This window comes from Trichoplusia ni, chromosome 13 (genome assembly GCF_003590095.1).
Source record: "Trichoplusia ni isolate ovarian cell line Hi5 chromosome 13, tn1, whole genome shotgun sequence".
In the NCBI taxonomy this organism is placed as follows: Eukaryota; Metazoa; Arthropoda; class Insecta; order Lepidoptera; family Noctuidae; genus Trichoplusia; species Trichoplusia ni.
Window position 1 is genome coordinate 5,995,861 of NC_039490.1, and position 18,152 is coordinate 6,014,012.

Here is an 18,152-nt window from a genome sequence, read left to right on the forward strand (position 1 = left end):
AGTAGCGAGGGAAATGATTTTTGAGGGGAATAAGTGTTCCATAATAATGTTTATATGATTCAAATAAGTATGTTACCAACTAATGTATACCAACAGCTGTACAAACAGGTATTCTCATATACAACACGTACATACACTTGAATATTTGACATTAGCACGTAAAGAAAACACAGATTATTTCGCACTAAATAAGCGAGTCCCACATTTGCCGAACTGATGGTGTCAATGGCGTTACATCACAACTACCAAGTATGATTTAGCTTCATTCAAACCTGTGTTTCGTTAGCGGTAGGTGTGTTCGAAGTTTTTTAATCAAATGAAGCGCTATTTTGCTACGGTATTAACAATTTTATACATACATACATTCCTTTAAAATACTGTGATTTATTAGTGACAAATTCTAAACTTATGTTCTTTTAAGTGTTTTTTTTTTACTCTAGTGCTGGGATTTTTTTGTTCGTAATGTGAAGTGACTCCTATTTAGTATGTGATACTAAATGTTTGAGACCTGGATTGCAGTGTGTGCCTCATATTGTGTTTATTTGGTGTTCAATGGCCGTTATGTGGATTTGAATGAAGATGGTAAACTATTGAGATAGCTGCAAATATTTTGTCAGGTCCCGTTTTGTATATCACTGTAATTTATGCTTTTTAATGAAACCTCTTTTCTAGTACTATTTAAGAAAAGTATGAGCTGTTGCTAGGCGCAAGACATTCTTAACTTAAAACTTGAAATTTGATTTTTTTATCCTTTTTTTTTTAATGAACTGTTGGTGTTACAAACTTTTTTTGCAAAGGCTTAAACAAGTTGCTTACACTTGACCTTCTGTTAGGCCATTTTAGCTCTGAGAGATTATTCAGGTTTGACCACATGTCACGTTATTTGTTTTGTATGTATCTACCAGTGGCGAAGGCTCCATACAACTCGATTCCTACCGGCTTCCCTTTCGAAATATAGAAAATACTAGTGTCTATTATTTTTCATTATCATTGAAACAAATTAATAATTTACGAAGTTATAGTGGGTACTGATATAACAATAAAATTGCTTTTAAAAATAACTATAAAAAAATCCGCCTACCATTTTACACCGCGCAATAAATCCCGCTCACGCACATTTGGTCGTCGTTAGTAAGGACTAAGGTAACTCGTAAGGCGAAACAGGAATCCAGTACAAAGTTTCTATTGCACCGATCGTGACCTTGACGTCACAAAGCGTGCCAATCTTAGGAGCTAGGGAAGCCGCAATTTTTCGAGTTATAGGGACGGAGAGATACGCCAGAACGAGATAGAACGATACCGAACTTCGTTGTCCGCCGGAACGGGATAGAATGATAGTTTCTTTTCACCTTTGGTTCGCGGTCATTTATCTGTCAAACTTTATATTTTTTTCACCAGACCATTTGCATTTCATTCGATATATTAGTATAATAATTTAGAATTGGTCATGTACTATTGTTGAAATTTATTTATTTGAGTAAATTAGTGTAAACTAGAGTGAATTAGTGATAGTTTTGTGTCGTGTTAGTGCAGTGTGGTGCAGTTTAGAGGTATTGTTTGGTAGTCGTCTATTTCACGCAGGTATTTAGGTAAGTTGTTTTAGTTTGTAGTTTTAATAGAAGCAGTTGTTATTTAAGTAGTAATATGTTATAATAGAGTAACTTCGATAGCATGGCGGCATTAGTGAACGTAGAATGCTGCCTGACAGATTATTTGTTGACTGAGGAAACATCCTTTTCAAAGTTGAGTTTTGAAAATAAAAAACACGTAATTCATTAAGGCCGTGCGGGCGAGCACGGCCTAAATGAGCATGACATGATTATTTTATTATAAACGACGCGATGGGTTTTTCAAACATTTTAATAGTTCTTTTCACAACAAGTATCCTTGGCTCATGTGAAGTTGTAAATTAAATAAAATGTTTTGTTTTCATTGCTTGTTATGCTCAGATTCTAACAGCTTATGGAGCCACACGGGATTTAATGATATTAATAATCTTACAAATTCATCTAAAAACATGTTCAGACCGAAAAACATATCCGTAGTTGTTTATCATTGCATGATTTCGGAAATCATAGGATAGATTTTTTTTTTGCTAATACGCATGTAGTTCATTATAAGAATGCTAAAGAAAATTCATCGTACAAGATATAAGATACAAGCCATAATAACTAGAATTCACGCATCACAAGCAAGGTAAGGTTTTTTTTTTGGTCCGGCTTCCCTTCTAAGAAAATTCACCCTTCGCCACTGGTATCTACTATATTAATATTTGCTTCTAATGCGTATTTATATTACTTACCCTGTGATTTATGCTTGTCCCTAGTCTATTCAGTATTTTGGTATATTCGGTAGTGTTGTCTTTTTGGCGTTTATATAGAAAAATATAGGAATGTTTGTTTCTTAATATAATGTAATCTCCTTCAAAGTCAGAGAACGAAGTTCGGGGTTTATTGCATCGTATAAGGTGGATTACCCATAATTTCTAAAGCCTAGTATAGTATAAACATAAAAGTCAATAACTGGACATCTTGTGAATAGAAATTGATAATGTATCATTAAATTATCTGAAAAAAAAGATGACATTGTTAATTACCTCACCTGAAAACACACAGTGCTCGACGTGTTGCGGGTTCAACTCCCGCCTTCGATGAGCATTTGTGTATTGATGAATATTTGTTGTGAAATCGGGTGTCTTGTGCATGTGACTTGTCTGTTTGAGGTTTTTCCTGCGAAACAATGATTAAATTCCTTAGTGCGGAAGTCAGAAATATAATACATACATTCTTAGATAGCCTTGCGAATGCAGTAATGGGGTATCATTAAACTTTGTCTAATGTCTACGTATAAAATTGCAAATTTCAAGTCTATACATATGTAGGTCCCTTTAACAACAAAAAAGCTAGAAGAACGAAAATACATTTGCTAAAGATCGTTTGCATGAAAAACAACAAACTTGAAAACATAATATCTACCAACGTTTCCTGTTCCAGTGGCTAGTGCATTATTATCTAGATTCTAGACTAGATCATAAACGGTATCCGTGGTATCGGTGATTCACCATCACGTTAGCACTGAATGACAGATTATATAAACTCTGGTTTGACAAATATGTACTATATTGGTATGTTAGACCGGCATTGTGTAAACAAACATTGTTGATATAGATACGTACTAATATTGTCTGACTCAGCAAAATTTATTTGGCAGTCTTTTTGACACTTGGTATTAAAATTTCAAATATAGTCTTAAACCTACATACAAAAAAAAACATTTCGGAGTGCTATAACATATAACTTTCCGTTTTTAACCTACGGGTATGAAAAAAAAACCGAATAAGAATATGAAAGGAACTATGTCAGTCTATAATTATGCCATTAATTATGTCATTATAAAATTATATTAAAAACACATGGTATTATATTGCATCATATCTATAATACCATTACACACGAAACTTTTTATAATACAGCTAAAATATAATCAAAATATTACCACATGCACATACCATACATGTACCATCTGAAGTCTAAAGTCATAGTAATTTAATTGAAACAACACAAATTTGTTACCGATTAAATCACAATACCTGCAACTCACAGGTGTGTGTATGTGTGTCTGTCAGACATTGACCCAATGCACCTTAGGTTAGGCAAACTAGTCGTCTGCCAAGTATTTACAATATATATTTATGTAACTCACTAGTTACTTATAGGTTTCCTCGTGTGTTTAACTGCGATAGTTTAAAACTGTAGATAATGTTGCTGTTTACTAGTTCCTAGATTGTTTATTCACTAGTTTTGTTTTAATAATTGCTGTTGCAATCTGATACAATCAAAAAAATATTGATCTTTAAATAATTACTTTTGTAAAATTTGATTATAGATTGCTAGCAGTCCCAGCATACGTTTTATTGCCATAACACATGATTTATATGGAATAAAAAGAAGGAAAAATATATGCAGTCCGATTCTCAGACCTGCCCAATACGCACACGAAATTTCATGGCAATCGGTCGAGCCGTTTTGGAGGAGTTCAGTTTCGTACACCATGACTCGAGAATTTTATATATTAAAGATAGAGAGATAGAGATCTGCTCTACCCACTGTTATTATTACTTTAATTTTAACTCCCCTTGGTAATAAAAACATAAGGGTTTACCGTATGACTTCTTATGAATTCTATAAATATTATAGCTTAAATGATTCCTATGAGTTTATTATCCATGAACACTAAGGCAGAACACTAACAATAATTGCTATATTTTATTGCTATCAACGTTTTGAAAACCTAGTCCGTGCACAATTACGAACAATTTACTAGACTTAATAGTTTTCACGGGATTATGCGAGCAGGAAAATATTTTAACGATTGTATGATCACTTTATAGATTAGTTTGACCTCCAGGATATTACTCATCGCTCAGTTAGATACTTGAGTAATAAGTACATAAATGTACCATTTATCAGTCGAAAGTGTTGATATTACGTGTATATCGATATATCACTTAATAACCTCCTATCTCTCCTTCACTCAATAGTTTATCATTCTTATTTTTAATTAATCTGAATAACTAAGGTATTTCAACTTACCCAGATCCATATGCTTCAATGCTTGTAAATAAATAATTACAAAAATGAAATCAGTTAGTTCTGAAAGTATATAACAAGACTTACATAATATCAAACTGTTTTGAAAGCTGTTTATTTAATTAAAAAAAAGTCTCATTACAGTCTAGTTTTTGGTTTGATTTAGTAATTATATTATCATGACTAAACAAAGATCTGCACAGTTTATTTATCTATTGTCTGTTAATAACGGACTTTATCTGGAGCAACTTTTAAAGTCCATTAAGCTTCAAAATATATTTTTGGAAATGACACAAGATTTAAGGACGGAATCAGTTCTATGTTTAAAATAGTTTAAATTACATGTCTTGCGCAATATTCTTGATTAATTTATGTTCTTCCTCGGTTACGCGGTTTTAATTTTCTTTTTAGTCCCAGTTTCATTTGATTATTTTGTTGCAAGAAAACTCTCAATTGGAGTATGGAGTCATAAATAATGTTTGATAGGAATACCAGTCAATTTTTTCATAGATTTAATGATCAATTCACTTTTATTGCCTCATATTTCATCATTATAAGTGAATTATGAAATATTAGTGTCAGAAGACAATTATGATACTTAGACTGACAATTACTAATTCTAATTACTATATTCATCGCGTGTTTATACCCACCTTGAGAAATATCAAAACCGCGCAAAAGTCATCCTCACTAAAATATGATTGGAGAAATAACGTTTAAGAGGGCTAATGTTTGTTCATTAATATTTTCCTATTTTGTTTTGTGTGGCCGGTTACCATGAGATCTTAAAGCAAAATTGCTAGCAATCTGGAAGCAAAACAGCGAACTGCCCTATGCGTAGGTTTGACTTGCTTCAACAATAACAATAGTCATGTTTTAAAAGAACGTACTACAGCTGCTGGTGAAGATCCACTTCAAATTGCACAGAAATGGAATATTTGACCAGTCTAAAAGGTCAATTTGTCTCGACTATTAGATCATTAACCTGGATCGTTCTAGATAACAAGATAATTCAATTACAATTCATAATATACGGTTACCTGCTATCAGTTACACTCATCTCCGTAGACTTGGTTTAATCTGGATAGGAAGACTTTGTTTAAATAACAACTGAGAAAAATAAAACCTAATAAATGATAGGCAGTCTAAACGTCTGTGTCATATAAAAAACACTAAAATTCCTTGTATGATCTCAATAATTTAAAGGACTAGGTAACCGAATCAATAAGTTGAGAGTTTTACGAAGCTAGTCCTATACAGTATACTGATAGCTTTGCACTTTTGAATCGGCTTTATAAGAACTCTTTTACTGCCTTAAAGTCGATTCTATTCACAGATGTCAAAAACTACCGTTTTGGTTTGCCTTTCTTCCTAACGTTTTGAAAAATGGCATTCAGTCACATTTGATTACTCCTAGAAAATTTCAGCAACGTCTGAAAATAACATCACTGCTTTTGTGGAAGAGAGAAACCACTTTACGCTGAGTAGTGCGCTATAACGCTTCCACAAACACAATCATTTTAAAGAGAAGGCTTTAGACTCCCCACCGCTACTCAGCCACGCTTACAACATTGTTGGTGACGTTATACACTCAGTGCAGCTCCTATCGTGTGCAGTGTCGTGTGTTACCCTTTCTATAAGCATGGTTTTCCAAACCACTAACATAAAAACACCATCAGCACCTAACCCTTGCACGTATTCCAGAAGGCAGTAGATGGAAGGACTGGCTCCTCGCATCCCTACTCCTCGGCGCGGTGGTGGGCGGCTGGGCGGCCCTCCGCGCCGGCCGCGCCAGCCGGCACCAGGTGCAGCGCATGCTGCGCGACATGGAACAGCTCCGGAAGGCGGAGATGGCCCTCAACGATATGCAAAAGGAGCTGAAGAAGGCACAAGAGGAACAGGTTGGTTGGAAACCTTTGAAGTAACGTTAATATTGTTTGGGGTGAGGGTGAAGGGAATATTCTTCGTAGGGCGTTTTCGATCTATGGAAATTAAGGAACAAAATCAAAGGCTTTTGGAGAAGTCATTAAAGCATCCCTACCAAGAGAGTTCTCAAGCCCAAAAAGTAGCTCTACCTATGGTGCTGGTACGGGCAATTAGGATACGTCAATAAATGGACCACTGATTGATCTGGTAACTCGGAGTTGTATGATAACATATATCATTATGTTTACAGGAAAGTGTAACGACAGAGAAAAAGAATTTGGAGAAGAAACTTCGGGAGGCAGGTGACACACCATTACTGAACTCCGCATCCTCTGACCTCGAGGTCACGCAACTCAAGGCTGAGATTGAGGTGAGATTGACTCCATACTTGTAAGGTTAAGGTTATTGGTGTTTTGTGATTCGGTGATCAGTTGGCTGTGAACTTGATAAATTTTTTTATTAAGTTTAATTTACGGCTATTAATCTCTTACGCGCCAAATATATTGATTTAAAGTTACATTAAACCGAAAATAATATTTTTTTTCGGTGTCAGTCAGACAGTCTTAAAACAAACAATTGGCAAAAACCTAAATACAAAATCCACCTTCATGAAACTACATGATAATTTAAATAATAGTACAAATTTTTCCTGAGTCAGCATTTATAAGTAGAAGATTTATGTGTTTATCTGAAAGAACAACTATTATGTGTTATTTTCATTCAACACGATGTATAATTATAAAGACAACAGCGATAATGCGATGGTTAAGTCGCCATATTGTTTTTCTGTCAAACTTACGTAAATTATATTGTGAGAATAATATTAATATTTATTTTAGAAACATTGTTTGCGAAAAACTACAGTATTTTAGATACCTAATTGTTTTGACGTGCTGAAACATTATTCAGGGGCTCTACAATCCATCCTTATCGCAATGTTACATTTTTTTTATACACTTTGAGCCGCGAACCTTTTAATCTAAGCTAAAGGAAAAAAATATTGAACTAAAAACCCATTAATCAGATTTATTTAAAAAGAAGACAACAGAAAAAAAGAAGGATTCGTTTTTGGTCAATCAACACCCAATGATCTCTTTCCACAGTTATTACGTGGCGAACTCCGTCGAGCTGAAGGTGAGCTGGAAGACAGGTGCTGGGCGCCGCCTCCCGGCCTGCAGCAGTGGTTACAGCTGACGCATGAGGTCGAGAACAGGGCCTACCTGCGGAAGAAGCAGCAGGCAGACATGCAGCTGCAGCAGGCGAGGGAAGCTGTGAGTAACCTGAGCTAGATTTTTTGAATGAGCACCTACTTGTGGAGTGATGGTGAAAACTCATAGCCTCATAAAAGGGAAGCTGTGAGTAACCACTTGTTTGTTTCGTATAGATTTTTGAATGAATACTTGTAGAGTAATGGTTAAAACTCATGGATAAAGTCATGCCAGAGCATGAGAGCACTTAGGAAGTGGTGAAGCCAAATTTTGAAAATAACTTCTGCAGAGGAGATGGCGGTACCAGCTCGATTCCTTTTCAGCAATTCTGCCCACTAAAGTTACACTAAAATGAAAATTAAACTTCTGCCCACTTATAATTAAATTTTTTGATGGACTTCAAAAGGTTGTCTTGATGACGGATGTCTGTTTGGTATGTCTGTTCGCAGGGGTGTCTCTCTGTAGGGTTCGATCGTGCATTTTCTGTACGGCTCTGGTGGTTTCAAACTTATCAATTTTGTTTTTACAAATCACCTCATCTCATATAAAAATTCTCCCATCAGATTATGCATCACAAATACACAAATGCGAAAAGAAGATTTAAATGCCCCGATGTTTAGATTTCTTTTTATGATAAAAATATTAACTGATTGTTTGAACTATTCCAGTGCGAGAAACTCCGCAAGAAACGTTCTAGTTTGGTGGGCGCGTTTGTGTCAACGCATGGCAAGTCCATCGATGACGTCGACCGATCCATCGTGGAGGCGCGCACCGCTCTCAACGAAGTCACGCAAGAGTTACAGGTAATTTTAAAACGATTCCCGCATTAAGGCATTTTATCCTTGTGTTGCGAGGGTTTCCCAAACATTCAAGTCACATGCACAAATACTCCTAGACTCAGGACAAGCATTCGTGAAAACATTTGTCCTACTGGGTTTGGCGCGGTGACCTCAAACACTCGGCTGTACACTATTATGTTAATAATTTATTATGCATGAATGCACTCTCCAAGCAAGATGAACTAGATGATGTTTAAGGATGTCTTGCCGAGTAGCCTATATACCTTTTTAATGTTGAAATTTTTACGTTTTTGTTGATGTAAATGATACAACACACACTATCTCTTATTTTTGTTCAAATTTTTGAAACGAAACACGTTATTAAAAATATTACCAGATTTTTTTCGTATAAAATTCTCTATCCACCTCTGTATATTATAATTGAGTCGCATTTACTGCATTTTTCATACATTTTATTTTATACGACTTACATTTCAAATATTTAACTTACATTTTCAGGAGCGTATGCACAGGTGGAAACAGATCGAGCGTCTCTGCGGCTTCAACATAATAAACAACAACGGCTTGCAGTACTTAGAGACTGCGCTCTACAGGAACGCCAACGGACGACCCATCGGACGTGGTGAGAATTGTTCCATTATAAATATGATGCCGATTATGCTTTTAATATGTTGTGCTGCTATTGATCACATTTATTTAAAGCAACACCAATCAAAATATCATCAATACTCAATCAATACATCCTATGTTTGTAAAAGTACTTCTCTTGTAGCTGACCAAATGAAAATTGAAACATGAAAGTCACGTTGCTGTTGGAAAAGTAAATAACTAAACTACTGCGATGTTATATTTTCTAAGACTTCTGGATAATTTGACCAGTCCTTTATCTGGCTATCCCATGGAGCATTGCCTTTTTGAGTGATCCAGTATATCCATAGACCTCCTTCGCCCAAGCGAAGTGTATTCCGGTTGAAACAACTGGAATGCTTCTCCATTCCTTTCAGTTGGGATCCAAACGAGAACGCTCTCGCTAACCGTGAACGGGGCGTAGCTAGTCTGACAAACAAATCCCCAATATTACAGACATTCTAAGGTACTTTTTTCTATCAGTTTAATTTTATTGCAGGTCGTATCAGCAGCTCACAGGACGACCTAAGCATCGGCGACGACGCCTCCATATGCGGTTCAGGTAAGAACTTTGACGACCTCTCTGTCTTCCACGATCACGACGATTGAGCTGAACAAGGAAAGTAGATGCATTCAAACAGTTATAGAATATAGGTAGAGCGCTAAAAGACATTAAATTTAAATTAGATATTCAAATAATGTAAAATTAATGAGGTATGGTGACAACCCCCGGAAAAAATCTAAATAAAACAGTGTTTTTGCTGTGATCTTTTACAGTAGACCTTGTTTTGGTGAAAACTAGACACCTTTACATATAATGTTGCGTACCTTCTCATTTCTACACTGGCAGTAGTCTGGAATTAAAAGTCCATGATATTTACTTAGATGTCAATTATGTCAAAATTTAAATACATACCGTCGTTTATCGTCGGCGTATCTATAAAAAAATATCTGATTTTTATAACTAACATACCACATTAGTCTTTGGGGGTTAAAAAAAGGTTGAATGTGGATAAATTTATGTCTTGGAATTTTGATTACTTGTAACACTGGTACTTATTTAGTATAATTTGATTTAATCGATTTCTTAAGATATAAAAACGTGTCTGAATGCATTTACTTATCGATTAGTACAGTAATGGTTGCCAAAATACATATTTCAATAGACATTTGCATTTAGTTTAGCAAACGTATTTTTGAAGTCTTTGTAATGGAGTGTTTTAACGAGTTTTTTTTTTACTAAAAGTTTCACTGAACCATAATAAAAGACTATTGGTTCCGATTGAATCTCACTTTTTCAAGTTTAAACTAACTAAACTGCATTTGTTTAGACATTTCGCAAAACCTTAACAATCTTGGTAAGTCTTTTTGTGTAACAACTCAATTTAAAAATAAAGTGCTACTAAAAGTAATAAAGAATGCCAAATTAAATATAACACAGGATTATGTCACTCGTTTATTTATTTAATGTGTGTTTGTACAAAAAGACACTAAGATTGTTTACGTTGTTAAGTACCTAAACAAATGCAATATAAACACTTCATAAAAACTCGCAAACAGTAGCGGTCTTTTATTTTTGGTAATATAAGAATGTATATAAAACTAGCTAGATATTTTGTATGTGAAACTAGAACTAGAAAGATATTGCATGCCTTATAGAAGCTAAATATTTAGAGAAGATTTTACATTATCAATTGTTTTTTATTCATATTTCAATGTATCTACAATTCAAAAATGAATAGAAATAATCTCATATGACATCAATCAGGAAATATATAAAACTCAATTTATGATCTTTTTCCATAGTTCAAAGTAGTCATATTTAATAATACATATTTATGATCTAGAAGACGCTACTGTATGCTAGGATTGTGTGATATTAAAATAAAAAATAAAACAGCTTCTCGGCAGCAATTATGACCTATTCGTGTATGAAAACTAAATGAGCATCTGTTTAAAAAAAAAAAAAGCATTTATATCAAACGAAAAAGTCTTAAGTTAAATGCACGTGATAACCGTCACAATTAATTATTATTACCATGTACAAAAGCAATCAATACATTCGATTTAAATTGGTAAGAAATTAAATATTTCATATTAAGTATTTAATCAAAATTTTCTCTATTTTGAGTGGGTTTTCTCACTGTATGTTTAAAAACGAATATTTGAAGCAATGTGATAAATATAACTTTAGTATAAAAATTGTGATTGCTTGTAAAGCAGTAAAAGTTACCGTTGTTATATTAAACTTACTTAAAACTTCCGAACAGTGCTCAAAGTGTCTCGATTAAGGAATGTTAGTGTTGTACTTAATGAAAACGATTATCGTATCGATGTAGATATAATAGTCGATTTTGCAATGTCATTAATATAGTTTTTGTAGTTACTTAATAAATTAAAAAATAATCATAACTTATTAAATTCCCATGAATTGTTTATTGTGGATCATAGACAGTTTGATTTCCGGTAGAATATCAATATAATCACCATTTATTGATCGTGAAACATCGAGTTCATCTTATCGATTAGTTGATTGAGTAATCGATTGTAGGCTATCGAATCATATAGTCGAGTTCCTGATGTAGATCTAAATGTTTCATAGTGGTGACATTAATAATAAGTTAAAAAGCATTGTTATTTATTATTATTAGTTTCTAAGTAACAATTTTGTGTATGTATTGGAAATAAATCATATTTTGAAAATGTTGATCGTCACAATCGGTAGGAAGCTTTCAGGCTGAAAAAAGGTATTTGTTTTTATTTATTCCGAGTTTTTTTCCAAAGTAAAGCATGTATGAAGTAATAAAATTATATTTTGTACATAATATCTCCTATCGGTGTGGGTTTTCTTTCATTTTCTATCCCTGTGCATGTTTGGTAACTAATATCACTTGAGTACAAGCTCTCATGTAGCTGATAAAAACTTCCGCACGCACGATATCACACGATTTACTGAGCATTACTAGATATTGGTTTAAAAGGCTTGTGTAACACTAATTAAGTGATCAGTTATCGATAACGCTGTTGATCGAAATATTTGGCATTCGTAATCGCTTGTAAATTACCTCAGCTTGAATTGTTCCGTAGACAATTTAGTCGATTTTGAAAATGTCATGACTACACTATGCACGTTTGAAAGCTTTTGACGATTGTGATTTTGTTTTATTTTGCCGCCATTCCCTTCCCGGCTTCCGTCAGTGTTGCAAGAACTTTTCAATATAGATTATATTAGTTATGCTTTATCAGTGTTTTATATGGCAACATTTATTTTTTTTGACAGGTAAGAGATTGTTATGTATAAATATATGCTTGATAATGTAGAAAGTATTTTGTATTATTTCATACATGCTTGAAACGCTTTTTGTAGTAATAAACTTGTAAAAAAAATGTGTAAATAAAACAAATACGGTTTATAAAAGGGGATTCTTTGCTTGCTGCGTTTGGTAGTGGTGTGTGTTATAGATGTGTGGGTGTTTACAGTGGCTGATAACTTCATTTGGAGGGAGGACTCCTCTGGCAGCGAAGCGGACGCACCTCACTACCCGCTAGATCTGAGACTTGCTGAGGCTAGGTGAGCAATCATTAAAATTTCAACCATTTTTGCATCTTAGTACTGATTCCTAGATGATTGAGTTGGTGAAATTATGAAAGACGAATCACTGTAATATAGTTTGTTTAACTTTTTATTGCCTTTGATTCCAATGTTTTATGCAAGTGTAATTAAGAAGAAATAACTAGGGCTTTTTTGCAAAGGTAATGAAATATAAGTTTTACATCTATTCCATGACTGTCGGGCAACCACCATGCTTGCTAACTGAAGTGACGATTCCAAATTCCAATACTTGGAATCTATTTCCTTCGCTACTTATATTTTCCTTCACCATAAAATCAAGATATTTTTACTTTACGAAGGCTTTTTTATAACTTTTTCTACACCTTACACATCACTATTTGTTTTCATTATCAGATTGCAATTAGAAGAGCGTCTAGCGCAGGAAGCTCGCGAGCGTCGCCAGGACGAGCGTATAGAGCGTCGCGCTGAAGACAAACGCGCCGCGCTCGAGGAGTATCGCGCGCGGGCGTCTTACAACGACCTGAGGAAGAGCCCCAACGAGGACCGCGCCAGGGACCAGGTGCAGTTCATACTGGGAGGGGACAGGTGAGTTGAAACTTTATATAGTTCATTTTTAATATTTTGGATGCTTTTTTTGTTTGCTGAATATTACGTTTAGTAGAAAGTAGGTATGCCGATAATATTTGTTATGCCTGGTTATGTTCAGAGTTATTTCTGATGGCGATGTGCCTGCACATTGACATTTTTCATGAGATGCATACATTCGGAATAGTTTTGAAGAAAATAATGTTGTGTGTCCAGGGAATAAACACAGAGTCATAAAGTTTTGTGACTTATAAAATCCGAACATTTGATTAATTTTACGACTTTAACTTTTAAGTTGTCCCGTTGTTATTGAGATAAAATCTATTTTCCTCGTAGCACGACGTGGACCAACGAGGGTGAGTTGTCCCGCGCCGTGGAGTTGTCCCGCGCAGTGACGTCGCTGTCGCAGCCGCAGCTGCGCGCGTCGCTGCGCGGGGCCCCGCTGCCCCCGCCGCGGCGGCCGGGCCCCGCGGGGGCGGTGGGGGCGGGCCCCTTGCCTGGCGGGGCCCCCATCATGCGCTCGCGCAGTACCGACGTGGTGGCGCTAGCGGCCGCGCTCACAGACGACCCGAGACCTCCGCCTAGGAATACTTTTACAAAACAGAAGACATTGGCTGAAGGTGGGTTGAGGGAATTTATGTTGTACTACTATTTTTTTTTAACATGTCTTTAAATTTTTAATACAAATAATAATAAGATGTCGCCCTTTCACCATCCTGCTGCCGGGAAAATTCACACACAAATTTATACATTTGAAAAAAAAAATGAAAGGAAATGTCCTACCTTTTGTACATAAATGAAAATTGAAAAGCTTTATATGTATAAAGGCATATTTTACGCATGTCGACGATTTTTACTTCTTGAAAAGTGGTTTTGCAGATTAATGTTGTAAAACTAAGCCCACTATTTAATTTACCAACATATTTTTAGACCTTTAACTACTTATCTATTTGATTATTATTCTTGTATTCAGACACAACGACCCCTACGAGCAACACGCCGCCCGAAGAAGAATCCACAGATTCATCTCTGATGGACGACGAGGGTATTCCTAAGCCGCGCAAGCGTCGTATACACTTGCCGTTCGGGAAGAAGGCCAAGACCCCCGCGTGACCCCGCCTTGTCCCCTCCGGCAATGACCCCGCGCGACAAAGCGTCTATCTTCAACATTTTACAAGTTTGAGAATATTAAGGTACAAGTTACACTCAACATCTTGAACGGCAAGTGGAGTAGCTGTGGAACAATATTTTAATCAAAATTCTGTGTAGTAACTTTTCTTTTCTGTTTTTTTCCTTTACGACTTCCCTATTTCATTATTCTGTATTTTCCTTAGTTCATTTCTTCGATGAAATTCGTACTTTTCGGTGCCTTGTTAATCTACTTACAATAATTTAAAATTCGATTCGATTATAAATCCTCGTTTTTCGCAATATCTTAGAATGTATGTAAATTATTTCGCGAGAGTAGTGATAAGTAGATAATTAAACCTAGTTTGATTATTTGAACATGGCCTAGCGGTAATCGAATGTTTTAATGTAATAGCGTCAATTAAAAGATAACAACGGATGAGGCCGAGTAACCTACCACCACCTAAGAGTGAAAGCGAGACAAGTAGACGATGGTCTACACGAGGTAGAGAGAGATAACTATTTTTTCTCAATTTCTGCTTGAGGATTGTGGTAGGTACGGTTTACTGTAAGTTACAATTACCTCATAACGTCAATTTAAGTAAATTAATTTAAATGAACCACAGCGCGATAAAGCTGTGGCCATCTTTTGGAATTTGACTGAGTGTCGAGTTATTTTTCAAGTTTGTTTTTCCCTGGAATACGGTTTTCTTGCACGTTTGATAGTTTGAAACACCTCTAGTATTAGATTTAAAGGAATTTCCCATATTGTTTAAGTACTTAAAATCTGTTTGAATATCAAAAAAATCGATTCGATATGACATTATTTATTTCAAAATATTTTTGAGTGACTACAAATTTGCTAAACTTTGAGATTTGACCGATAAATGTTCGAAAATGTCGAGTGAATGTAGAAGAATACATTAGATATGAACGACACTCATCGATATAAATATCGATTACAGAATTCAATTGTTGCAATCGAGCTGTTTGTAGGCAGCTTGTTGTTTTTTTTCATAGTCGTTTTAATACAATAACGGACCCGAGTTTATCTTTAAATTTATATCTATTATTTATTGAAATCATTTTTTTATTTAACAGCTACGTTCATGAAGTATATCTAGTATTTCTCATGAGTCAATTTAAATCACGAGAATTGGTTTAATCTCATGTTGTGTGTTTACAAAGGTTCGTAGGAATAAACACCATTATTGAGGAGAATGAAAGACATTTATATTGTATATTTAGATATTAATGACATTGCATAAACAACACATGGATTTTTATCATTTTTTATTGTTTTTCTTTTTTATAGATTATTGCTATTTTGAAGTATTTTTGACAGTTATTGGAATGTTGTCTTGTGCAATCTGGTTTTCCCTTTGATTTTTAAATTCATAGTAAATTGACAATGGAAACAAGTATTTTGTATGTTCAGGTCCGGTTGGTACCTCGAATATTGTGCTAATGTATTATAAGTTATCTACTTTAAAAGTGAACATAGTATTGTAACTTCACCCATTTATTTTTATATATCTATTAAATTATTTATATTTTTTAATTGATGACTGCCTTGTGTGTTTTGCTTTTTATCCCGTGACTAGATTCAATTGTAAATTTGATTTGAGATGTTAACATTGTTAGGTATATATCTGAAACTCTTTATACCTACTTTTGTTTATGTATGTATGTTCCCCTGTTATGTATTGTCTTCTAAATCAGTTGGACTGCCGACTATTATGAACGCTCAGGTAGGTATGTTGTGATTATTGTAATGTAAAAGACGTCTTAGAAAACTCCAAAGTAATTTGTTGAGTTTTTATAACTAAACTTTGTATAAAAGAATGACTTGTAACTTCCTGCTTAATTCAAACACTCTTGTGCCCACTTTGCAGGTTAAATACTATAAGGTTTTCTGAGACGCTATTTTTACAAATCATTTGCTATTAGAATAATCTAATCACAGTATAAGTTACAATTAACACGAGTTTACCATATCGCATCATTCCCTTTTTTCGCATAGTTATGATAGCGATATTATCGACCTTTAGCTGTACGTGTAGAATTATTTGTAAGACAACATGGTGCTAAATGAACATTCAGACTGAACACCGCGCATGGCTCAAATTTTTGTATGAATTTTATTAGTCTGTTTGTTTCTATGTCGTTTTTGTACTAAATTATGACGTGATGTTATGTTTAGCTCCTGCCTAGTAAATAACGAAGCAATTGTGTAATTCTGTATCAATATTGTATTTGTATCAAAATAATTTAGCGGGTTCCCTTACATCTGTCAGTCAATCAGTATCATGTTCAGATTGTGAACGAAGGCATACGTAATATTGTAGTGATGTATGCGCCAGTTGTGTCAAATACAATCATGAAATATCAAAAACTTCGTACTTAATGAAATTAATAGTGTAATGCAGAGGTTAAGTACAAAAATGTATTAACAAGTGGTAACCCTGAACACTTGTTGTCAATAATGTTATCGTTTGACAATAATTTTAGAAATATTTTTATTAGTTAATCTATTGAATTTATTTTATGGCAACAAACCCAAGCGTGGTTGTATAGTGATACTATGAGATTGTACGCGTACTAATTATAAAAAAGCGTACAACAACGTGCAATTAAATATTAGCAAATCTTAATTGAGCCACTTTTTCTTTTCAGTTTGATGCCATAAAATAGAACGGAATATCTCAGGAAATGTATATTTTGTAGACCCCAGATCTGATCGCGTTGTAAAGACAAATCGTGATAAATAAATTGTTGCAATCATTGAAAGTTAATAAATTGATATTATGAATTGTCTTACATTATTTTAACATGCTTTTTCCTTGTATGAGCTTGTAGCTCCCCTTTCATTATGCACTCATTCAACTTCAGTTAAATTTGCGAAACATTCACACATGAGCACCTTATAGTTAGTACAATGCACTAGAAGCTAAACATTAAAGGTTTAAACGATGACGACTTCTATGGACTTGAACATGTTTTTAGTATACTAGTTTACTGTTAGTCAGAATGGCTGGTTTCGCTCGCGTGGTGTCAGTCCGGAGCCCATACTAATTGAGTGCTTACTCCATACTTTTTTTTTAACTCTATTGGGCAAGCTGTTTGAGCGTGACAAACTTCAGGCTTTATACAAAGAACTTACGACAAGCTAGCGCCTCGCTAATTAACGTACCTGCTGATACGACGCTGTCCTTTCAGTGGCAATTGGCCCTCATACGCTTCAGCGTTAAATAGTACTAAGTTTTTTTATTACATGTTCACGAGACACCTATATTAACGGGATCCATTGGAGAGAGCAGAGAGCAGCGACAAGGCAGGAGTAGCGCGACAGGCGAGCGAGTAAGCGCGTATTTCCAACGTTCCTAAGAGCACGTTGTGATCACATAACAGGCCTAGCCAACAAGCGAACTAATACGCTGCTAGCAGAGATATACCCAGTCATTTTGGTCTTGCCACTCGACGTTAGGTCGCATTAAACTAGCGGTAAGTAAAGTCGTATGTGAACTGTGTAAAAGTTAAAATCTGTTTTTATTTAGCGCGCGCCTTCTCTCATTTCATCACGCATAGTACGAACGACACGTAGTCACCGAAGCACATCGCTTGTCCCGCCCGCCATAGGCCCCAACGTGGACATCCAATGTGGATGCACAGAATGACTTCACCTCTTAAGCACAATACTTACACTTGTAAAGGT

The 18,152-nt window shown here is 35.0% G+C and overlaps 1 protein-coding gene across 3 annotated transcripts in view; it reads left to right on the forward strand.

Moving 5' to 3' along the window:
* LOC113499829 (stromal interaction molecule homolog) overlaps positions 1-17,249 on the forward strand; it is a gene marked incomplete at its 5' end in the record, with an annotated part of 29,118 nt that extends 11,869 nt beyond the window's left edge. Inside the window, 10 exon segments of one of the 3 annotated variants that reach the window (XM_026880380.1) lie at positions 6,294-6,490; positions 6,766-6,885; positions 7,619-7,786; positions 8,392-8,526; positions 9,022-9,145; positions 9,650-9,712; positions 12,631-12,721; positions 13,118-13,309; positions 13,646-13,929; positions 14,283-17,249. In XM_026880380.1, coding sequence (XP_026736181.1) covers positions 6,294-6,490; positions 6,766-6,885; positions 7,619-7,786; positions 8,392-8,526; positions 9,022-9,145; positions 9,650-9,712; positions 12,631-12,721; positions 13,118-13,309; positions 13,646-13,929; positions 14,283-14,422 — 1,514 coding nt within the window. 3 annotated transcript variants of the gene reach the window in all.
* Positions 17,250-18,152: the final 903 nt, after the last annotated feature.